Source organism: Dendrobates tinctorius, unplaced genomic scaffold, assembly GCF_039654945.1.
Source record: "Dendrobates tinctorius isolate UK_male_01 unplaced genomic scaffold, ASM3965494v1 ptg000060l, whole genome shotgun sequence".
NCBI classification, from domain to species: Eukaryota; Metazoa; Chordata; class Amphibia; order Anura; family Dendrobatidae; genus Dendrobates; species Dendrobates tinctorius.
The window spans coordinates 85,455,033-85,480,135 of record NW_027361728.1 but is presented as its reverse complement, the minus strand read 5'-3'; the positions used below and the strand labels follow the sequence as shown (position 1 = coordinate 85,480,135).

Below are 25,103 nucleotides of genomic sequence, written 5' to 3'. Positions count from 1 at the left end.
GCTTGCAGAATGCTAGCGTTTTCCAAGCGATCTGGAGCATCGCCTGGTGAACTGATTGACAGGTTGGTCACACTCATCAAACATAGTGTTTGACTAGTGTGACCAACTTTTTACTACTGAGGCTGCCTATGCAGCCTCAGTAGTAAAAGATAAAATGTAAAAAATAATAATAAAAAAAAAATATTGTTATTCTCACCTTCCGGTGTCCCGCGCAGCCTTCCCGCCTCTCCACGCTCCCGGTCCCAGTAATCCTTTGCGCAAATGACCGTGAGACGTCGCGCTCCCGCGTCGTCATCGCGAATGACCGCGAGACGTCACACGCGCGCGAAATCTCGACGTCATCGTGGTCATTCTCGCAAAGGATTACTGGGACTGGGAGCGTGGAGAGAGGCGGGAAGGCTGCGCAGGATGCCGGAAGGTGAGAATAATACAATATTTTTTATTTTAATTCTATTTTTTACAGGGATATGGTACCCAGAGCCCGGAGGACAGTCTCCTCTCCTCCGGACCGTGGGTACCATCCGCAAATGTTCTGCTTACTTTTTGCATGGTGGGCACAGCCACATGCGGGATGTAAGCGGAACAATGCAATCCTATGGGTGCGGGATCGCCGCGATTCCGCTAAATTAATGAGCATGCTGCGTTTTTTACCGCGAAGCGATTCCGCCGTGGAAAAAAACGCATTAGCACAGCATTACGGAATCCCATAGAATTGCATGGGATGCTTACTTTTCGCATTTTCGTGGCAAAATCGCGCGTTTAAAACCGCTGCAAAAACGCGAAAAAACCGCGATGTGTGAACTCAGCCTTAGTCCTACGTGAAATAAGTGTAAATTGTAAGTCCATGAAATTCCCTCCTGCTCCTAAATTGAACATGGCAAGCATTGTATTTTTAGGTCCCGATTATGACCTGTATAGGAATGATGAAATGAGAAGATGGTAATTGCTCTTTGCCTCTATCCTGCATGACAGATGAGATGTTCTGCATAAGCAGATCTGACCATTCAGCAAGGTCTATATTGCTTGTAATTTTGACATTTGTGAAGTCTTTTATTGGGACAGTTAATGGCAAAATGTCCAGAGCCCCCACAATCTAGGCATACATTTTCTGTATGTCGCCTCTTCTTGTCTACTGCAGAGCAAGGTCTTCAGATTGCATCAATTTGCATAAGTTCAGGCACACTTTCTGTTACCTGTTGGTGTTTTAATACTTATTAAGTAAAGGAGTAATTAAAGATATTTCCAAATACTCACAGTATTTGCTTTCTACGTTCAGTGAGTCTCTGATCAATTCGGATGCACAACTGACTAAAGTCCTCTAAATTATCAGAGGTCTCAACCCTTGCAAATTCATCCTTTATTAGCATTGATAATCCTTGTTGAAATTGACTCCTCTAGGCAGCTAAATTCTATGTAGTGTCTGACACCAAGCTGCAGAATTCTAAGGTATATTCAGCTGTAAAGCCCTGCTCTTAACGTAAATTATGCAACTTGGTTTCAGCAGTAGCACAACGATTTGGGTCATCAAACACTTGATCCATAACTGTGATGAAGGAAACTTAGTTATTGAGGAGGTCACAATTCTTCTCCACATAAGGGTGAGGCCCATGCAAGAGCCTCAACTATCAGGAGATTAATGATGAAAAGAACCTTTTTCCTGTCACTGGTAAGTGGAGAAGGTTACATCTGGAAATTGATATGACATTGATTAAGAAATCGACGGTAATGATGTCGATTCAAACTGAACTTTTGCGGCAGCGGCATGCATGCATTTGATTCCGAGCCGGAGTTGTGGAAATCCAGAAGTTGCCTGTGTAACTCAATAATTTCTTTTTGCTGGTCTAACACCAGTGTTTGCAGCTTAGCAAATATTTCTTGGTATGTGGAACAAAAATCCTGAAGTTCAGCAACTTGTTGCCTTAAGGCCCCGCCTCACTAAGCGATCTCGGTAGCGAGATCGCTGCTGAGTCACAACTTTTGTGACGTAACAGCGATCTCACCAGCGAGATCGCTGTGTGTGACAGCGATCAGCGAGCGGCCCCCCTGCCGGTATCGCTGATCGCTGGAAGAAACCTCTGGACATTTCTTTGGTCGCTGGTCTCCCGCTGGCCAGCATGCATCGCTGTGTGTGACAGGCGGGAGACCAGCGATCAAGTGTAAAAAATAATAAAAAAAATATAGTTATTCTCACCTTCCGATGTCCCGTGCAGCCATCCCGCCTCTCTCCACGCTCTGGTCCCAGTGATCCTTTGCACGAATGACCGCGAGACTTTGTTATCCCTCGATGAAAAGAGGAGGATGAATGACCTCATGGAGATCAACATCCGACACTGCGGAGACACCATCACGTGTTTCTCAACGCAGTGATTCTAGAGCACTGCTCCCATCCCTTATGGGAAATATGTAAAACATGCAAATATATAAGCCACGGAGACGCCATCACATGTTTCCAGTGAAGGAAACCACCTATGCCAAAACATGGTATCCATCCACAGACAGCTGTTTCGGGGTGGAGTAGGAAACTGGCTAGTGGGAGCAATGCCTAGTAACAGAACATGAAAAGAGGAGGATGAATGACCTCATGGAGATCAACATCCGACACTGCGGAGACACCATCACGTGTTTCTCAACGCAGTGATTCTACTTCTAGAGCACTGCTCCCATCCCTTATGGGAAATATGTAAAACATGCAAATATATAAGCCGCGGAGACACCATCACATGTTTCTCAACGCAGGCAGTGACTAGCCAGGTCTTTCACCGGGAAGGAACAACCACGGGAAGGGCAGTCTCCAGTGAAGGAAACCACCTATGCCAAAACATGGTATCCATCCACAGACAGCTGTTTCGGGGTATTGCCCCTCATCAGTGTGGAGTAGGAAACTGGCTAGTGGGAGCAATGCCTAGTAACAGACCATGAAAAGAGGAGGATGAATGACCTCATGGAGATCAACATCCGACACTGCGGAGACACCATCACGTGTTTCTCAACGCAGTGATTCTAGAGCACTGCTCCCATCCCTTATGGGAAATATGTAAAACATGCAAATATATAAGCCGCAGAGACACCATCACATGTTTCTCAACGCAGGCAGTGACTAGCCAGGTCTTTCACCGGGAAGGAACAACCACGGGAAGGGCAGTCTCCAGTGAAGGAAACCACCTATGCCAAAACATGGTATCCATCCACAGACAGCTGTTTCGGGGTATTGCCCCTCATCAGTGTGGAGTAGGAAACTGGCTAGTGGGAGCAATGCCTAGTAACAGACCATGAAAAGAGGAGGATGAATGACCTCATGGAGATCAACATCCGACACTGCGGAGACACCATCACGTGTTTCTCAATGCAGTGATTCTAGAGCACTGCTCCCATCCCTTATGGGAAATATGTAAAACATGCAAATATATAAGCCGCGGAGACACCATCACATGTTTCTCAACGCAGGTAGTGACTAGCCAGGTCTTTCACCGGGAAGGAACAACCACAGGAAGGGCAGTCTCCAGTGAAGGAAACCACCTATGCCAAAACATGGTATCCATCCACAGACAGCTGTTTCGGGGTATTGCCCCTCATCAGTGTGGAGTAGGAAACTGGCTAGTGGGAGCAATGCCTAGTGACAGACCATGAAAAGAGGAGGATGAATGACCTCATGGAGATCAACATCCGACACTGCGGAGACACCATCACGTGTTTCTCAATGCAGTGATTCTAGAGCACTGCTCCCATCCCTTATGGGAAATATGTAAAACATGCAAATATATAAGCCGCGGAGACACCATCACATGTTTCTCAACGCAGGCAGTGACTAGCCAGGTCTTTCACCGGTCTTTCTTGTTATCCCTCGAGACCATGACATCTCGCGGTCATTCGTGCAAAGGATCACTGGGACCGGAGCGTGGAGAGAGGCAGGATGGCTGAACGGGACGTCGGAAGGTGAGAATAACTATATTTTTTATTTTGATTCTATTTTTTACAGCGATGGCAAGCGATGCCGGGCGCTCGGCATCGCTGTGCTGATCGCTGGTGAAGCTGTCTGTGTGACAGCTCACCAGCGATCACATAGCGACTTACTAGCGATCCTGACACCTTGATATCGGTGTCGGGATCGCTGGTAAGTCGCTTAGTGTGACGGGGCCTTAAGGGTGGTTACAACAGACTCCATTTTGCATGCGTAATTATTCTGTTAAGAACTGACCTGGATTGGAGTAGCAGTATTGCAATCACTAGATGCCACAGCAGCATGTAGCATAGTCAGGAATCAACCAGAGGTCGATACATGTGAGCAGCAGTAAAGTTTGAATGAGGCAGTTTGCGTAGTCAGAAATCAGCCAGAGTTCGGTACATGGGAGCAGTAGTATAGTTTGGATGATAAACAGATTAAAGCAGAGCTTTACTAATGCCTAGGAGCTCAATAATCATGTAAGATGGAAGTGCAATGTCAGGTTTAAGTAGTGAGTTCAATCGTAAGTTTTTTTGGGTGGAGCTTTTCAGGATCTCAGGGTAGACATAATTAGGAATAACACAGGTGCTATTATCTAGGTTAGCAAGGAACTGAGCAGGGAGTAGAATAGCTCAAGGAGAAGAGCTGCTGCCTGGCACACAAGTGCTGCTGGGTTTGAATCCTGACACTTGCAGGTTTCAAATCACTGAAGCTAATAACCTTAATAACCTCCGTGAAACATATTTCCCCCCAGCACTTTGTCTCATATCCCCCCCTGTGCCCAAAGCTGGGGGTTTGGGAAGTCTAGACAGGGCATTTGCATTATCGTGTAGCTTCCTGGGCCTGTGCTCCACATGAAATCTAAAGTCCTGGAGCCCACCTAGTCACCCAGACATTCTTCCCCTTCCTTTCCCTCATCCATCACAGGGGCGCATTATCTGATACTATCCTGAACTTCCGGCCTAACACCAGGCCAGTAGAACCTCTGATGGACCCGCTCTTGAGTTTTTGTCTACTCCCAGATGCCCACCCAAGACATGAGAATGGGTTAGGTTTAGTACCCTACGCCTATAGGAACCTGGTACTAACATCTGCCCTGTATCTTCCCCTCTAAGCTTAGTGACCTGATATAACAGGTCCTCATTTAAAATAAAATAGGGAAACCTGGTGTCAACCCCCTGCTCTTGAGCAACCACATTTATCACGTTCCTATTGTCAAATGCACCTTTTAACGTAAGATCTTGCATTTGAGTAGTCCCAAAATCGCCACCCCCCAGAAAACTCCAACTTTAAAAACCAGGCCTCATTGGTCAATGTCTTGTTCTCGTCACCAGCAGGGGCACATAGGGGAGCCCATCTGCCTCTGACTGCAATGGGGATTCATCATGTTTGAACTGGCTCCTGTCTAAGCCACTTTTACCCCCGACTTCCGCCATAAGTTCCAGAACAAGCTAAAGTCCCGCCCTATTATCAGAGTGTAGCAGATTCTTAACCAGTCCAGCTGCATGGGTCTCAGCCCCACAGTTGCTTTTTATGGTCGCTCTGGCAATGGGATAGTGTTGTGAACTCTCTTAATCTGACTTTTGAGGCAAGGCTCCCTCTGGTGGATACTGCTGGTAGTGGAGCTGGTCAACATGATGTTAACCCAAAGGCTGCAGAAGATAATTGGAGGAGTGGGGGTAGTGACTGGGACTACATAAGCGAGCAGACTTCTCTCAGTGGCTGCCGGTGATACTCCTTTCTTTGCTTATTGAGGATTTCTGTCTCCTGCCTGATCCTGCATTTTTCAGCTAAGTGTCATTTGCTAAACCCTTTGCATCTGATTTTGCCTTTCTATCAGGGGTCAGCTTGCTCCCCCAGGGGCTGCTGGCTCCTGCCCTGTATTTTTGTATCTTGTGTTTTTTTGCTCAGCCCCCTGCTGTATTAGCCTGTTGCTAGCCGCCAGTACACACCTGAGTGCTGATATAGTGGGGGCGAGGTTTGTGCAAACCTCAGTATTTTTGTACATAAGTCGTGTTGGAATTGTTAGGGTTTTTGCGTGATTGCAGACAGTGCCTTTTCTGTCCTGTCCTATCTAGTCAGTGTGGGCCCCATCATTTGCTCAGTCTATTTTCTGTCTGTGTTTGTGGTTCATCTTGTCTCACCGACAATATATGTTTGGGGGCTGCCTATTCCTTTGGGGATCTGCTCTTGGGCAGTTTAGATTTCACCTTTCTGTGTTTAGGCTTAGTTAGTCCTCCGGCTGTGACAAAGCGTCTAGGGCAACGTAGGAATGCTCCACGGCTACTGATAGTTGTGTTGTTAAGATCAGGGGTCTGCAATCCGCTGAGCAACCAACCTCTCTGGTGTTCTGGTGGCATAGCCTATTACGCTTTCCTCCTCGGTGACCCATTCATAACAGGATAGTCCTTGTCATCCCCATGACTACAGCAGATGCCCACGTGAGTTCCTGGATGAACTGGTGGGGAAGTGTGGCACTTAATAGGGTCACCAAACTCCCTGAGTCCAAGCGTCCCAGCACCAGTACCCCATTTATTACTACAGGACCTGCCCGAGGCCCTTCAACGGGTTAATAGCAGGCGGGGTAGATATAGTTCGAATAGCGCCTCCCTAGGCTGCGGTCCATCTGTTTGTAGGACATAGGACAACGGGCAGCAATATGTCCAGGACCGTAACATCTTCAGTAGAGCAAGTCTTTACCAGTGGCTTTTGGCAACCCCTCATAGACCACTTTTGACCTGCTCCCCCCCAGTGATGGCTCTTCTATTCCTTTTCTACTTCTTTTGGATTCGGGCTCCCACTGGATACCCAAGTATGGGGATGCAACACCACCTGGCTTCCTTAGGGACCGCTTGACTATCTGGAACCCATCCACTAGACCAACCAGGTCATCCGCTTTTCGAGGGTACCCTTAAGCAACCCAGGTGTGAACTGAACTAGGAAGGGAGTGGATAAATCTGTCCATTATGACTCTCTACCATCTGGGCTGGGGTGGAGGACTCTGGCAGCTGGAGTGGAGGACTCTGGCAGCAACCACTTCTGTACCAGATGCAGCTGTTCGAGCATTTGAGAGCGAAGGGGTTTGATCACCGCAATACACCCAGTGGTAGATCCTTTGCGCTCAAACAGACATAGTTACCACAGAGTTTTCCAGAGTGCCAGTTTTTAATTTGGAATATTCCTAGTCATCCTGTAAGGCCAGGTCATATTAAGCTTTCTGGGACATGCCAATTAGGAGGCCAGCACCTCCACCCGCTGCTTCTCCAGCTCTGCCACCCTTTCTCTGCCAAAAAGGTTTCTGTCATGATCCAGGCCGGGATTTTGTCTTGTCTCTCCTTTCCCGGTATTGGCATGTCAGGGGTTAATTTTCCCTGCCTCGTTCCTGTGTTTCGTCTGCTATATCTCTGCTGCAACCTGGGTGCAGTGCCAGTTATATTGCTTCGGCGTGTTTAGCTAGCTCTGGTGAGTTCCTGATCTGTCCTGCTGCGTTCATCTGACCCTGCCCGTGTCTGTTGACCTTCCTTCTGCCCGACTCTGCATCTTATTTCTCAGTTTGTTTAAATTCTCCAGATTTGACTTTAGTTTGTCCCTGTCCTGATCCTGTCTCTCTTATCTGTTAGCTCAGCTATTGACCGGCACTGACCTTTTGCTCTCTTCAGACTCTGTTTTGGATCTTCCCTTTGTACTGCGTTATTCTCTGGTATCGACTCGGCTCTCTGACTATAACGCTGCCACCTAGTGGTTGCTTTTCTCTATTTCTGCTGGTCTGCTTCATTGCAGGGATTCAGCTCATTCTCCACTCTGTTGCCTTCTAGTGGAGTTTGTGTTAAGGCCCTTTTACATTTAGCGATGCACCAGCGATCCAACCAGCGATCCGACCCGGTCAGGATCGCTGGTGCATCGCTAAATGATCGCTAGTGAGCTTTCATACAGAAAGATCTCACAGCGATGCAGCAGCGACGCAGCGCACGATACTTACCATTCACACACAGCGATCCTGGCGTCTTCCCGCCCGCCTCCACGCGTCGCTGGACGTCACAGCAGGAAGCCCAGCAGGAAGCGCCCGACGAGAAATGGAGCCGGACATTCTCGCGCGATCAGCGATGGACAGCGGGGGAGCCGGTCGGAGGTAAGTATCACACATAGCGATATCGCTAGCAATATCGCTATAACGTCACAAAACCAGTGACGTTTTAGCGATATTGCTAGCGATATCGCTTAGTGTAAAACCCCCTTTACTCTGCAGTAACACTCAGTATTACAGTGTGACAGTTTCCACATCATCGGTCGGGGACATTTTTGCATCACTCGTTATACCGCCTTCTGGATGTATGTGTCAACACCTGGACTTGGGGGAGGGGCTGTTGGTTACTCACGATCGGCCTCTCTAAGGAGTTCCATCTGCTGTGTAAGCACCTCCTGTTATCACTGCTGCTGCTACTGCTGTTGGAGCTACTGCACCAACTGTTTGTTTCTTGTCGTGCCTTCCTGGCTTATGGCTGCCTTCACCCATGAAATGCGGTTTGTCCACCGCCGTCAAATGTGCTTCCTTGGGGAAATTGCCTGCACTTCTACCACCAACTGTTGAAGATTGGTTCGCTCAACTGCTCACAGAGGTAGACACAGGCATGTTAGTTCTGCTGGTTTATTTAAAACATGGCATAAACCACTGCAGGCTCAACACAATATACACAGGCTTTCTGGCATAGCGGGAATAGATAAGATAAAGTATAGTACAGGCCATATGCCTGCGGGGATCTGTCCACTTTGGATACAACAAATGGGTTCAGTACGGTTTAGCACAAAACACTTCTCTGGAGTTGCTAGCTACAGACACACTGAACACGGAATGATTGAGAAGGCTAACTATTTTACACCTGCTTTTCTGCTGCTAACTTAAAATCATAGCCCTTAAAATTGCTCATTAACCCCTCTCAGCACTTAGTGTGCTGGAGCAAACTTCCAGATTTCAAATCACCGTACCTAATATCCTCAGTGATACATAACACGCCTCCAAGATTTTGCCAATGACTTTGTCACACAAAGTATAATTTTATTTAGCTTTCTATTACCCATATGCCCATATAGATGGATTATGAGGGTTGAGCAGACTGACAGATTCCCTTTAAGAAATGCAATGTCAGCGTCACTCGAGTTATCGACTACTTATGCACTAGGAATATATAAGAATTTTTTCATGAGTTACCCATGAAGAACTGGACATAGGATAGCACGAACAGTTTACTTCCAATTATAGTTGAATTATATTAATTAAAAAAAATAACATTAAGAACATGTAAAAATATCTCTCATGTGGCACGTCTGCCTCTACCTGACCCTGGGTTTCGCCTGTCAGCTTTTTCTCCTGGGGCAAGCTTAGCATTCTTATTGGTCACATTATATTAGCAATGACTCCTCATAGGTTCCTGACCCATACTAATTACCTCCTCCCACTAATTTATTTTAAAAAATCACCATACATTAATATAACAGCAATTAAACATCTTTAGTATAATATATTTTGTGGCATTGTGAATAATGAATAATAGTCACCCATATTATACAGGTCTCTGCTCTCTCATGTATAGAAATCCCACCTCCCTGGTATATGGACTGACCACTTTGTTTTGAAAAGATGACCACTTTCAATTTAGTTACTCATATGTGGGGCCAAATAGATTGTTTAACATTTTGCTCAACCCAAAATCAATTCCCAGAGACCTATTATATGCATTTTTTTCTTCTGGTCCTCGTGTAGTTGAATATTGATTTTGCAGGCAAAATGACACTATCATTATAAGATGTTTTCTTCTGTAAACAATAACATTTTTGTAAAATTTCTATCTGTATTTTTAGGTTTCAAATGCTTATGCCACTGTTTACCTCCGACCAGATAAAGAGATTGATTTTTCTCTGTCTTTAACAGGTTGATAATGTACGGCTTTGTTAAGGCCATGATACAGTTGGGACAAATCCAGGCTGGCGACTTTCACTTCACTGACTGTTTGTTTTTTGGCTCGTTGATGTCTGCGACAGATCCAGGTAATTATCGTCTCGGCAATGTGTGATCGTCTCCTTCTCGCTAAGCCAAGTATATGTTCAATACCCCTTTTGAAAATGAGCTTAATTTCCCTCTGGTAAGAAAATGACTATATGTTTCTGGAATCTCTCACCGGTTGTGAAAAGTGCAACCTTTTTGTTAAAGAGCTCAGTGCTGAAGGATAATTTGTAAACCACTGTAAACATAACCAATGGAACAAGACAAAGTGTCCAATGCAATTTTGTTCTCAGTGATCCATAACCGTGTACCGTAATAGTCTGCTGCACAGCAATTTCCGAAGACTAAAAACGCATTAGTCTTTTGCTTAAAGCAGCAGCAGTCGGTCTTGTATTTATTTCAGTTACTTATCTAAATATTATTTTATTTCTCTAAGAATATAGTTCTCCTCTTATAGTTATTATTCAACTATTTCGTGTGCTTTTTTATGGTCTATGCTGAGCAGTAATTGTATAGCCATGGGCGAAAGCTGGCATATCTTCAACGTTTGGTACCTTGCATTGCCTGAGTATGAGTCACTCATTTTTCCTGTTGTCTTATGTTTTATGTCATTCTCTGTGTTTGTACATTCTTGTATGAGTTTACAAAATTGTTTAATTTTAGTTCTATTTGGGGTGGTATGTGGGTCACTTGCTCTTCAATGGAAGAATTTGGCTTGTAGAAAAAAGATAGCGCCACAAAGTGTATACATGAACAATATTCAACTCATAATGGTCAATTAGATTCCAGGGTGCTATGGTCCACTGCCCCTATTATGCCCCTGCAAATAGTACTCTACCCATAGATTGTCCTCAAAACGTGACTTCCGACCCTTATAAGGGGCAATACCAAAACTACTCCATTTCACTAGGTGTGAATATCTCCTTAATTCCTTCACAGCATCCGCCATACATGTACAGCGTCGCGGGAGGTGTGTTCCCGCAAACTGCAGTACATGTACAGCATGACAATCGCTTGGGATCACTTAGAGCTCTGGCGTGATCAAAACCGGGTGTCAGTGATATACGCGAGTGAACAGCCTTCCGCAACACCTACTATCAGTGCTAAAGCTGATCAAGGGCATTTAACTCCTCTGATGCCACTGTCAATAGCGACAGCAGCATAGATTGGGTTGCAGAGGGAGGGAGCTCACTGTCTGCTTCCTGAGTTGTACCAGTGGTCTCAAAGGCGACCCCAGGCCGAAATACATACTTGGTATCACTGAGTCCAGAATAACCCGATCTGTAAAACTGCTGCACTAGTTAACCCATTCAGTGAACACCGTTAAAAAAAATGTTAAAAATGTGACAAAAAACTATGCTTTCTCATCATACCGCTGAAAAAAAGTAAAATAAAATACGATCAAAAATGTAAATAAAAATGCTATTGCTGAAAACAACATCTTGTCCGGCAGAAAAAAAAGCCACCATACAGCTCCATCAGTGGAGAAATAAAAAAAAAGTTATAGCTCTCAGAATATTGTGATGCAAAAATCGTTTTTTGTTTTTTTTTTAATAAAATTGCTGGTGTTTGTTCATTCTGCCTGCCAAAATTAGAAAGTGATCTAAAAATGTTATGTGCCCGAAAATGGTACCAAAAAAAAATATCAACTCGACCAGCAAAAAGGAAGCCCTCACATGACTCTGTTGTCTGAAATATTGAAAAATAATAGCTCTCAAAATATGGCGATGCAGAAACTTTGTTTTGCAAAAAAAAAACATTTTCTAGTGTTATAGTAGCCAAACATGAAAAAATATATTAATATGGTATCTCTCTAATCGCACTGACCCGAAGAATAAAGCTATCTAATCACTTACACCACATGGTGAAAGGTGCAAAAAAATTCTCGACCTGCTGTTAATTTGTTCATTCTGCCTCTAAAAGTTCGCAATAAGGCTCTGCTCACATTTATTCTGCACGATACGCTGACTACTTACATCGGGTTTTCCGTTTAAATCTCTGAAATACCTGATTCAAACAGAACCTCTGGCGGAAGATTCCCTATAATGAGGCAGATGGTGACAATGCGGACTCTGTCTGGACTATGATCTGGCTGTGTCTGTCTTTTTAAGCGTGCACAAAAGCGCGGTCGACAACAGTTTTGAGCACCTCTGTAATGGACACTGCTCAAAAAAGACCAGACTGAGTCCATAGTATCTCTGCTGCCTCATTACAGTGAATGGATCCCACGGGGTTTCATCTGAACCACGTCATTCAGAGATTTAGATTGCAATGCCGATGTAAGTGCTCAGCATAGCACGCCGGATAACTGTGATCTCAAATTTTATATATGTTCCCAATAAAAGCTTCAGCTCAATCCACAAAAAAAAGTCCCACTCAGGTCCGTCATATGTCAATGGAAATATAGTGGGCTTCCACATTACTGGTAGCATATGGACTACGGTAAAGCAAAATTGTTCTTCACCTTCCAAAAGAAATGCAGCGAATTCTGCACTTCCAAATCTTAATGCCCCTGTTCCATTCTGAAACCCACAGTGTGTCTAAACCTCAGTTATCTATATGTTTGGCATTTCTGTAGTGATGAGATCCCACTTAAGTTATGGGGTCCATGTCTTCAGAAGCATGAGCCGGGCACTAAAATGTACTGCACACTACAATATATGGAGTTCAGAAATTTTTCTACGGTGGTGTCTGTCTTTTTAATCGTGCATAAAAGTGCAGTCGGCCACAGTTTTGTGCAGCTCTGAAAAAACGAACACTGCTGAACAAGGGCCAGACAGAGTCCAGAGTAACTCTGCTGCCTCATTATAGTGAATGGACCCGTCGGCCGTTTCATCTGAATCACGTTATTCAAAGATTTAGATGGAAACCCTGATGCGAGTGCTCATTGCAGAACACAGGATAAGTATGATACAAAATGTTATATAAAATTTTCCTCTGATGCTGAGTCACCTCACACAGAGAAGCCGTGGGATAATCAAGTATTATTATTATTATTATTATTATTTATTGTTATAGCGCCATTTATTCCATGGCGCTTTACATGTGAGGGGGGTATACATAAAAACAAGTACAATAATCTTAAACAATACAAGTCATAACTGGTACAGGAGGAGAGAGGACCCTGCCCGCGAGGGCTCACAATCTTCAAGGGATGGGTGATAATACAGTAGGCGAGGGTAGAGCTGGTCGTGCAGCGGTTTGGTCGATCGGTGGTTACTGCAGGTTATAGGCTTGTCGGAAGAGGTGGGTCTTCAGGCTCTTTTTGAAGGTTTCGATGGTAGGTGAGAGTCTGATATGTTGTGGTAGAGAGTTCCAGAGTAGGGGTGATGCGCGAGAGAAATCTTGTATGCGATTGTGGGAAGAGGAGATAAGAGGGGAGTAGTCTGAGATCAAAAGCCAGGAGGGTACGTCAGAAACAGAAAGAAGAGATAAAGGCGTAGTCAGGTAACATTCCAATGTCAGAATACCAGGAGATAGCGGGTCAGAGCAGAAGGGGTTAAACATATGGTCAGAACTAGGTCTAATGTCAGGCAATGAAAGATCAACAAACAGAATGCAAGGCACAGAGAGACATACCACACAAATGGTGAATTTATGTCTAGCAGAGGTCTGGGAGTAGCAGCCCAGTTAAGTAGTCCGGCAATCACCTGGAATAACGAACACCTGGAGACAACCAGCACCTCCCAGTCTCAGATTGGATGTCAATCAACACACCAGCAGCTCAGCACACCCTGTACTAGCCTGGAGGACTGAGCTGTTAAAGTACTGACAGCTTCAGCATGCCCCTGTACCAGATTGGATGGCTAAGCTATCTGTAACTGCATCCCACTCACCCTCTTCTAGTCACCGGACCCCCAGGATTCCCAGGAAATTTTAGGTGAAAGGCCATGACTAACTGCTTGGCCTTCACATCTCGAGTTGGGACCCAGGATCTCTCCTCTGGTCCGTATCCCCTTTCAGTGGATGAGGTACTGGATGTAATTTTGGACCCTACAAGAATCCACAACCCTCTGATCATCATACTCCAGGCCACAGTCGACGGAAACCGGAGGTGGTGGCAATGAGGGAGACAATGCAGAAGGGAAAAACTCCTTTAATTGGGATTTATGGAACACATTAGGGATGTGAAGGGATGGAGGAAGCTTTAATCTGAATGCCACCAAATTGACCAACTCTAGGATCTCATATGGACCAATAAACCTTTGGTCCCAACTTCTCCGGCACTTTAAGTTTAATGGTCCTAGATGACAGCCAAACCTTATCCTCGATATTAAAAGCAGGACCCACCGAATGTCTTCTTTTGGCCTTCCAGTCCTGGAAAATCTGAGCAGTCCCAATATTTTTAATACTTTAGAACCTCCCTCCAGACATCCCCAAGCCTCTGTACGGCAACCTCAACCCCAGTACATTCAGAACTAATCCCAGAAGATTCACCAAAATAGGGATGAAAACCATAATGACACAAAAACTTAGATAAGCCCCCCCTGCGCCTGTGATAGCCGTGTGTAGGCAGTGCGTCGCATCCCTCTGTCTGTGACATACCGGTGTCAGCGGTGGGTCTGTAACATATTGATTTACTCGACTGTTAAAAGGAAACTCAGCGAGAAGTAAAAACGAATACCAGTGCTCCTGCTGGGCAACTGCAAAGTACCTAAAAATTTGTTCCAAACATGGATTTGTCCTCTCAGATTGACCATTAGTTTCAGTGTGGTAAGCAAATGAAAATGACAAGTCAATCCCGAGTTTGCTACAAAAATCTCTCCAGAATTTAGAAACAAATTGTACTCCCCTATCAGATACAATGTTAAGAGGGATCCCAGGTAGCCTTACAATATGAGAAATAAACAACTTGGAATGTGTCTCTGCATTAGTCAATCTTCACGAAACAACAAAATTGGCTTGTTTGCTGAATCTGTCAACTAGCACCCAGATAGCAGTTTTTCCCCCAGACAGAAGCAAATCCGTGATGAAATCCATGGACAAATGAGTCCATGGTCTTTCTGGAGTTGATAGTGGAGCCAATTGGCCTGCCAGCCATCTATGACTGACTTTAGCTTGTGCATACTTCACAAGCAGATACAAAATCTTGAATATCATTATGTATGAATGGCCACCAAAAAAAGTCTAGCAATGGTTTTCTGTTTAGCAGTAACCCCAGGATGACCACACAAGACGAAATCGTGAAACTACAGTAAGACATGCAATCTTAGGTACACAGACACAAATAATTTGGACCTTAGAGTAGCTAAAAGAGCCAACGACTGGACTTTATGGATCTCCTTTTCACGTTCCGAGGTTAACGTAGAAACCACAATACCTTGAGGAATAATGGAGGATGGAAGTTCTGGAGGAACAGCTGAATCGAGACTACAAGATACTGCGTCAGCTTTCACATTCTTAAACACCGGTCTGAATGTAATTGTAAAATTAAACTTAGAGAAAAACACCAACCATCTGGCCTTTCTAGGAGTTAACCTTTGAGCTGATTCAATTTAAGCTAGATTCTTGTGATTAGTCACCACAGTAACTGGATGAACCACCCCCTCCAAAAATACCTCCGTTCCACAAAGGACAATTTCACATCAAGTAACTCACAATTCCCAGCATCATCATTTCTTTCTGCAGACTACATTTTTTTAGGAAAAAAAACACATGGACGCAGGTTAGTCAGTTTTGGGCCCCTGGGATAAAACTGACCGTACTCCGACCTCCGAAGCATCCACCTCCACAATGAACAGTTCTTGTAGATGAGGTTGGATCAGAATGGGAGCAGACATGAAACACTCTTTTTATTTTTTGTAAGCCCTGATAGCACCTGGCAAACAAACCTTGAGGTTTTGCACTCTTACGTTTAATGTCAGTAAGAGGTTTAGCAATCTGAGAAAAACCCTTGATAAGTTTCCTATATTTGGTGAATCCTAAAAAAAAGCTTCAAAACCTTAAGTTCACAAGGCTGAACCCAATCAATTATGGCCTTCTTAAACCCATCTTAAACCCTGCTGACAAGATAAACTCCAAGAATGAAATTTCCTAAGAAGAAAAAACAAATTTATCTAATTTAGCAAATGAAAAGTTCTCCCTCAACCTTTGTAACACAATACAGACATGTTCCTGGTGAGAGTCCAAATCGGGAAAGAAAATTAGAATATTATCCTGGTAAATCACAACATAACTTCCCATGCAATTATAGAAAATATAATTCATAAAATTTTGAAACACACCAAGTTAATTGGATAACCCAAAAGGCACGACAAGGTCTTCAAATAGATTCTCAGACGTTATAGACTCATCACCCTTTCGGACACGTATCTAAGATCATGTTTAGAAAACACCTTGACCCCCAGAAGCAGATTATATAGGTCAAGGATAAGTGTAAGTGGGCATTTTTAACCGTGATTTTGTTTAGTTCTTGGAAATTGAGGCAAGAACGGAGGCACCCATCTTTTTTTTTCTTTTTTACAAAGGAAAATCTGGCAGCTACAGGGGAGGAAGAAGGACGATATGACCCTTTCGTTAGCATTCTTTCATGGTGGTTCATTCAGGCCCAGACTAATTGTAAAGGCAAGCTTTAGGCAATTTGGCGTTATTAATAAGATCAATGGCACAATCATAAGGACGATGGGGAGGATGGGAAGAACATATCTCCAAAGTCCTACAGGTACCCCGGCAGATCCTTCAGACTATTATATTTGTACAGTTTTTAGACATTTCTTGCAACAATTGAATCTACATTTAACAATCTCCTTCTGACACCGATCAATAACAGGATTGTGAATCTGCAACCATATAAGCCCCAACACCAACCCAGCAGATAAATTATCCAAAATAAAACAGGAAATGGATTCAGAGTGAAGTCCACTGTTCCACTCTTGACCAAATTCCAGACTAACGGTGCCTTGTCAAGGGTGAAGATTCGAATGGGTCTTTCTAAATTGTCCCTAAAGCTAAGTTCAAAATCAGTCCCCAATCAATAAAGTTAGCAGCAGACCCACAGTCAATGAACGTCAATGTTGACAACACCTAGCTGTTGAATGATAACGCTGTATTTGACAGTACTTTATCAGAGGAAGAAAAAGGTATGTGGGAGTCTGGCTGTCCTCAGCTGTCACCCAGACTTAAACGTTCTCTTGACTGTGTGCTAGCCTGAGGATGTGTTGGACAATTCTTAAGAAAATGTCCAGAGAGACCACAGTACAGACAGTCCAAGATCTTGTCTATGTCTTTTCTCCACAACATGAAGACTGGAAACTCTAAGTTCTAATGGCTCCACCTCCGGTAAATGGATCTGCTCTGGGGAAGTATGAAGGGCAGTCTGCTGTTAGCCACGTCTTTCACAGTTTCTATGGTCCATTGGCATGGCCAGGGTCATGGCCACCGCCAGAGGAGCAGGAGCGTCATGAAGGACTAGACCATCCTTAAAAGGCCTTTGTGGAAATGGCACCTGAGTGCTGCATCATTCCACAGAACTTCAGTGGACCACTGCCAGAACTCAGTAGAGGAGTAGTCCTCAACTGTGCAACCCCCACGTGCCAAGTTCATGATCTTAGTCTACGCGACCTGTATCCTGTGGGGTTCGTCATATATCAGACATAAACTGTTAAAAAAGGCTTCAACAGAAAATCGTTCTGAGGCCTGTGTGTACAAGGAAAATGCCCAGGTCTGAGGATCCCCTCGCAGTAGGGACATGATTATTCCCATTCATTGGACCTTATCCCCTGTCAACCGTATTGGCCAGATGTAATGTGACGCTGAGTCACCTAGCACTGTCAAGCTGTGAGATAGGATAGTCAAAGAGTCCGAGGTGAGAAGCCAGGAGTGTGCGTCATAACCAGAAAGAAGAGACAAAGGCATAGACAGTAAAGCTGGAGTCACACATAGCAACTTACCAGCGATCCCGACAACGATATCAACGTGTCAGGATCGCTGGTAAGTCGCTATGTGATCGCTGGTGAGCTGTCAAACAGACAGTTTCACCAGCGATTAGCACAGCGACGCCGTGCGTGCGGCATCGCTGTGTTCGTTAGCGCTGATGCCATAGTCAGGTCAAAAATAGAATTAAAATAAAAATATTGTTATTCTCACCTTCCGACGTCCTGCGCAGCCATCCCGCCTCTCTCCACGCTCCGGTCCCAGTAATGCTTTGTGAGAATTACCGCGATGACGTCCGTTCTCGCGGGATCGCGAAGTCTCGCGGTCATTCTTGCAAAGGATTACTGGGACCGGGAGCGTGGAGAGAGGCGGGATTGCTGCGCGGGACGTCGGAAGGTGAGAATAACAATATTTTTCATATTTTTTTATTATTTTACAGCTGATTGCTGGTCTCCCGCTTGTCACACGCAGCGATGCGTGCTGGCCAGCGGGAGATCAGCGACGAAAAAAATGTCCAGAGGTTTCTTGCAGCGATCAGCGATACCGGCAGGGGGGGCAGGTCGCTGATCACTGTCACACACAGCGATCTCGCTGGTGAGATCGCTGTTGTGTCACAAAAGTTGTGACTCAGCAGCGATCTCGCTAGTGAGATTGCTATGTGTGACGGGGCCTTAAGGTAATGTTCCAAGGTCAGAATACCAAAAGACAGTGGATCAGAGCAGAAGTGGTTAAACAGACATGTGGTCAGAACTAGGTCCATGGTCAGACAGCGAAAGATCAATAAACAGAATTCAAGGCACAGAGAGCCAAACCATACAATAACTGAACGTACATCTGGCAGAGGTCTGAGAGCAACAGCCCAATTAAGTAACCTACCAATCACCTGGGATAATGAACACCTGGAGACAGCCAGCGCCCCCCAGTCTGATTGGATGGCTGGGCTGTCAATCAACACACCGACAGCTCAGCACGCCCTGTGCCAGATTAGATGGCTGAGCTTTCAGTAACTGCATCCCAGACACACTGAGGGGTGGAGCTATGACAGTTCCCAAGAAAAGCTTCAACTCAACCAATAAAAAAACAAGTCTGTCAACATAGCTTACACTAATATCCACTACTGCTTGTTTCTGGAGAACACCCATGGAGTCCAACTTGTCACTATACCTGTAGATAAATTCCCAAAGGGGAATAATTTCCAAAATTATTTCACTTGAGGAGGAATTCAGCTTCCCTGGCACTTAGGGAGTCCGCAAACTATTCTACGATAATTTCTTTTCCAAGAGTCAAATAGTGCTCCTTTTCGCCCAAGTCTCACCGTGTTTCTAATCAGTATTGTACAGCCACATATTGGGTATTACCACCTTCAGCAGAAAATGTGTGACAAATTTTGGTGCCATTTAACCCATTTTCCCTTGTGAAAATGTAAAACCTATTGCTAAAAAAAATGTTGCAGTAAAAATGTGATTATTTTTTCTTCACTGCCCAATGGTTTAAATTTCTGTGACACACCTGTGGTGTTAATATGATCACTGCATTTTTACGTGAATTCATTGAGAGGTATAGGTTGTAACATGGGGTCACATATGGAGGTTTCTGTTGTTCTGGCACTTCAGGAGTGCTGCTAATGTGACATCGCTCCCACAAATCATTTCTGCAAAATCTTCATTATATTATGGCTCTCCCTCCCTTCTAAGTTTTGCTTTGTGCCTCAAAAGCAGTTGCCGATTACATGTAGAGTATTGCTGTCTTGTATTGTAATTAAAAACTTGGGGCTAAAACAACATTTTAGTGGTAAAAATGCAATTATTCTTTTTTCACCGCCCCGTGTTATGGAATTCTTGAGCCAAGTGTGGTGTCAATATGATCACTGCGCCCCTATATGAATTCATTGGTGGTGTAGTTCATGAAATGGGGACACTTATGGAGGTTTCTGCTCTTCTGGCACCTCAGGGTATCTGCCAAAATTACATGGCACCCTCAAACCATTCCAGCAAAATCTGAACTCCAGTATTGCGCTCCTTTTCTTCTGAGCTTTGCACTGTGTTTCAAAAGTATTTTTCGACCACATGTGGTTGAAAAAAGCAACATTTTATTGAAAAAAATGTTAATTTTTACATGGACTCAATGTTATACATGGCGTCTGCTTTCTATTCCAGCCAATTTTGCATTTCAAAAGTCGAATGATGCTCCTTCCTTTCCAAGCTCTGCCGTGCGCCCAAACAGCAGTCTCCACCACATATGGGGTATCGGCATACTCAGGAGAAATTGCACAACAAAGTGTATTGCCTATTTTCTCCTGTAACCCTTGTGAAAATTAAAAAATTTGGGTTAAAGGAAATTTTTTGTGGAATAAGTAAATTCCTGTGATGCAGAGGGTTAATAAACTTCTACTGAGCATGCTCCGCCACCTCCCAATTCAAGTCCCTGACAACATCTTCTCTAACCTTTCAATTCATTATTATTTGTCCTATTCACCTTACCCCCTCTTTGCCCCAATAAATTGAAGTCCCCAATAGCTTTTCAATGAATTGTGAGATGGGGGAGGACGCTATCAGGGATTTAACACCCTCCTCCACCAACCAATTCATTTTACATCCCTATCTAATGTCCTCCTCCCCCTAAGTCCATTATATGTACCTCTTCATCCCATCCCAATCCCCCACGTCCCTCATTGTGCTCCTCCCGCCTTTCATCCCATCACCATCATTGCCCTCTCCACCACCCCCATCATTGCCCTCTCCAACACCCCCATCATTGCCCTCTGTACCACCTCCATCATTGCATTCTCCACCTCCGCAATCATTGTTCTATTCCACCACCTCCATCATTGCCCTCTTCCCCACCCCCATCATTTCCCTCTCTCCAACACCACCATCATTGTTCTCTCCACCACCCCAATCATTGTTCTCCTCCACCTCCCTCAATGTATTGTTAAAAAAAAAAACACACACACATATCGGGTTCAGCCACATAAGTCTTTCTGGAAGGGAGCCTGGACAAATCCAACAGGGCGACCATAATAATTTTGCTAGGCTCAATTATGTTTTGGCTCCTCTACTAAGTCAGAAGACTGGAAAGATCTAGAGAGGGTGTCTGCCTTAATGTTTTTATCTGCCAGCCGAAAATGGACAGTGAAGGTGAAGAGGGTGAAAAACAGACCACCTGACTTGTTGTGGGTTAAGTCGCTGTGCGGATTGTGGATATGCTATATTCTTGTGGTCAGTGTACATAACCATTGGATTCATAGCTCCCTCTAGCCATTGCGTTCAGCAGCAGAAAAGATCTTCATAAAGAAGCCGCAGGTCACCATGCGAAGACGTCTGGGTAAGAACAGCCCCAGCCCCAGAATAAGGAGCATCCACCTCCAGAAATAACTATTTGTCTTTGGACAATGCAGCACAGGAGCTGAGAAGAAAGCCTGTTTCAAAGACACAAAGGCATTCTTTGCCTCTGGAGACCATAACATTAGGATTGGCCCCCCATACGGGTCAAGGCTGAAATAGGAGCCATCTGGGAGGAGAAATGAGAGATAAACTGGCGATTGTAGTTTGCGAAACCTAGAAAACACTGGATAGCTTTAAGACCATCAGGCCAAAGCCACTTCAGAATGGTGCAAGGAAGGAAAAGTATGTCTGATTAGGGCACTCAGACCAAAACAGACACTTGTATTAGATAGAAAAGAAACTTTTTTCATAGTCATTATCTCCTCACAAAGCTTTTTGGCAGTGAATCCGCCTTCATCCATGTGAGCAGCCGTAGTTTTTCTTCCTTGCATTTTACACCCTTCTGGGTGAGCGTCTTGGTGCAGCACGGACCCAGCAAACTATCAACCATCCTGCAGGATCTGAAAGACGGAGGATCTGTGGTGACATCAGCATCACGTGACGTTCCACGTGACTGGCTAATTTCCAAACCTGGAAGCGGGGACGGCGAATGGTGCACGATAAGCACCGCAGGCTCTGCAAACGTGATTATGCTGGCAGCATAACCACTGCAGGTTAGTGTACTTTGTTCTTAACCTCCTCCACTTGACCACCGAGTATCACACCAGGCGCCCCCTCCTCTCTCCTATGTTGTTTCTACTTCAGAACGGTGGACACTTTTTTGGGATCCAGTTGGGAGATTATGTATCCTAGAAACGGAAGAGAAGTCTGCTAAAAAACGCACTTTTCATATTTATGGCACAGATGGTCCTTCCTAATCCTCTGCAGAACCTAGTGAACGTCTCTTTGGTGAGAAAGCAGATCAGGAGAGAACACCAAGGTATCATCCAGGTACACTACTACACATGTGTAGAGAAAATCCCTGAAGATGTCGTTCGCTAGTTCTGAAAGACTGCTGGTGCATTGCAGAGTCCAAATGGCATGACACAATACTCATAGTGATAAATACAAAAACCATCTAGCACAGCTATAAAGTGGTGGTGCAGCAAGTAGGATCCTAGTCTGTACTCATATGAATATAGAAAACTTGGCACACACTATATATGATTTCCAGTGAATGATTAATTTTTAATGTACAGTACACACAGTATAGACGTTTCGGTCACATTGACCTTCATCACAGTACTGTAAAAAATAATAATAGAAATAATCAAAAGAAACAGAAGTATATACATGACAATAATCAGAATTTCTGGAATACAGACAAAATTGAACATGATGTCTATGACATATCAGACATTAATAGCACATATATGGGTATATTTTACATCTGTAGCTAAAAGACCTTGGCAAACTAATAGTAGCCAAAAAACCAAGATAGATTAATAATGGGATGAATCATTCATTAAATGCAGGATAACATACCTATGTATTGTACTGCTGACATTTACATACTGCTCAAAAGAAGGAGAGCCAAAAGATAAGTGATCCTGTGAAGTGAGAGATAAAAATCTCCTATTAAATGCCTTGGATTGCAATTCATTGTGATAGGTGACAGGAGGAGGTAACGAGTACATACCCCCCGGGTTTAGGGACAAAGAGCACTGCTGTGCAAAGTCTGTGGAGAAAGAACACAGAGTGTTCCTAGTTATCAAACGGAATGATAGGGCAGAGTGTCCTAGAAGGATGGTGGGGGAGCGAGGTGCTTACCGGTCCGGTCAGTGTGCAGCATATGGGGCAATGACACGGCATCCACCGCGGGTCAGAGGCGCCGTTTGCAGCGTCTGCTGCTTCTATAAATAGGGGCCAAGATGGCGGCTGGAGAGGAAGTGAGAGACCGGAAGTGATGGTACTGTGCGCTCCAATACAGCCTGATGCGATCCACAGGCAGGGGAGGAGTGTGGGAGGTCTCAAGAGTGACGTCACTGTGCGTTCCAGCGGCGCCATGAGCGTGTCACCAACAGGAAGTGTCTTATGTATCACAGAAAAGTTTCCCCGCAGTTGCGTTCTTGAGAGGAGAAAAATATAATTAAAATACTGGTAGAAGCTGTGCATCTAGGAACGATAGTGAAGAATCCAGATGGCTCTATATTATTCTTTAGGGATATGGTGGTTCAGTGAAGGGCGAGTAATGCGAACTCTCCGTGAGGTAAACAAATGCTTAGTGCTGTAGGTTCTGTGATCGGGTTATCCGATTGAAGTCCCTATTGCGCCGAGTGTCTCTTTCCCCGCCGAGTCTTCTTCCTCTGGTGTATCGACGTCTTTGGCCTAAAAAACAGCTCGTAGAAGGCTGTTGTTCGTAATCTGATCCCGAGGTAGAGCCTTCTGTTGATGATCTTTAGTTTGGACGTGAAGTGAAGTTGCCTGAGGTAGTTGACTCCTGCCATTTATAGACTCTATTATGTTCGTAGTCCTCCGTATCTCTAGCGAACTTGTTTCTCTTCCTTGTTTCGGTATCTCGACGATGTTGTTCGATGGCTGTATTAATCTTGGTCTTGAGGGTATTGAATTCTTCAGTGGTTGTAGAGGATACCAGCTGGCTTTCAATGTTCTTGATTTGGTCCCTGGATTTTGTGATCCCCAGATGCAGATGTTCTAGCATGAGGGTTATAAGGTCAAAAGAACACTTATTAAGGATTTGTTCAAATCGCGAACAGAAGTCAGAGGATTCACTAAAAAGAGTGGGACGGATGGGCACACGTAGACCACGAGGGATTTGTTGCACTTTTAGATATTATGTGAGTGTGGCACAATGTAATTCCAAATTAGTGCAACGTCTGAGTTCCCTTTCCAGGTCACGGCCTCTAGTCTCCTTAGGGGGGACTCTGAGAAAGTCGCTGGGAATAGTGGATTGTGCTATTATGCTGGATGTCTGTTCCGCATCATATGAGAAAGTGAGTGAAGTCATTGCCCAGAAAAGCGTACCTAAACGTATAGGGTAACCGATAAATACAAAAACCGTCTAGCACAGCTATAAAGTGGTGGTGCAGCAAGTAGGATCCTAGTCCGTACTCATATGAATATAGAAAACTTGGCACACACTATATATGATTTCCAGTGAATGCTTCTAAAAATAGGGGCCAAGATGGCGGCCGGAGAGGAAGTGAGAGACTGGAAGTGATGGTACTGTGCGCTCCAATACAGCCTGATGCGATCCACAGGCAGGGGAGGAGTGTGGGAGGTCTCAAGAGTGACGTCACTGTGCGTTCCAGCGGCATTGGATAAAAAACTCGTATTACAACAAATTGATATTAAACAGAAGAAAAAAGAAAAATTTTTGAGAGATAAAAATGACTATGAAAATAACATGATTTTTTCCTGGAATAAAAATCGTTCCTCTTTTTCTAAAAAACGGAGATACAACATGGCTCATAAAAAGAAAAATAACTATGAAGGATGGACCACGGATTCGGACTCAAGTGTTGCAGATGATCGAGAGGACTCAAGCATGCTTACTTTTCCTTCTACCTCTAATAATACGCCCCCTTTTAGGAAAAAAACAAGACGAGGCTGGAAAATTACAAAATCAAGGAAAGAAACGCAAGCAAGTATCATGGAGGAAATAACACCTCCAATGGACAATCTACGTATAATAAACCTTTCAAAGCGCCAATTATCCAGTGAACATACTGAAGTTCTATCTAAAGGCTTAAATTTTTGTATTCCAGAAAAATTTGATTATGTCGATTTTAGGATTGAATTGTTTAAAAGTATAAGAAAGCTACATCTTAAAAAATCTTTTTCCAGTGTTTCAGCTGCAGTTTCTGTTCCTATACATGAAGGTGAGAAACCTCCAACTATTGGTCCTTTAGGCTTTATGCTAAATTCAGATATCTGTCCCAGACAATTTTTAAGTGAGGTTGAAATGTTAATGAGTATAACTGAACCAGATTTCTCTCTGGAATCAGTT

General features: G+C 44.3%; 1 protein-coding gene across 1 annotated transcript in view; it reads left to right on the top strand.

The window, feature by feature from the left end:
- SLC9A9 (solute carrier family 9 member A9) overlaps positions 1-25,103 on the top strand; it is a 1,175,932-nt gene that overhangs the window by 199,781 nt on the left and 951,048 nt on the right. The window contains exon 5 of the mRNA XM_073579113.1: positions 9,867-9,982. Coding sequence (XP_073435214.1) covers positions 9,867-9,982 — 116 coding nt within the window. The remainder of the gene's footprint in view (positions 1-9,866; positions 9,983-25,103) is intronic.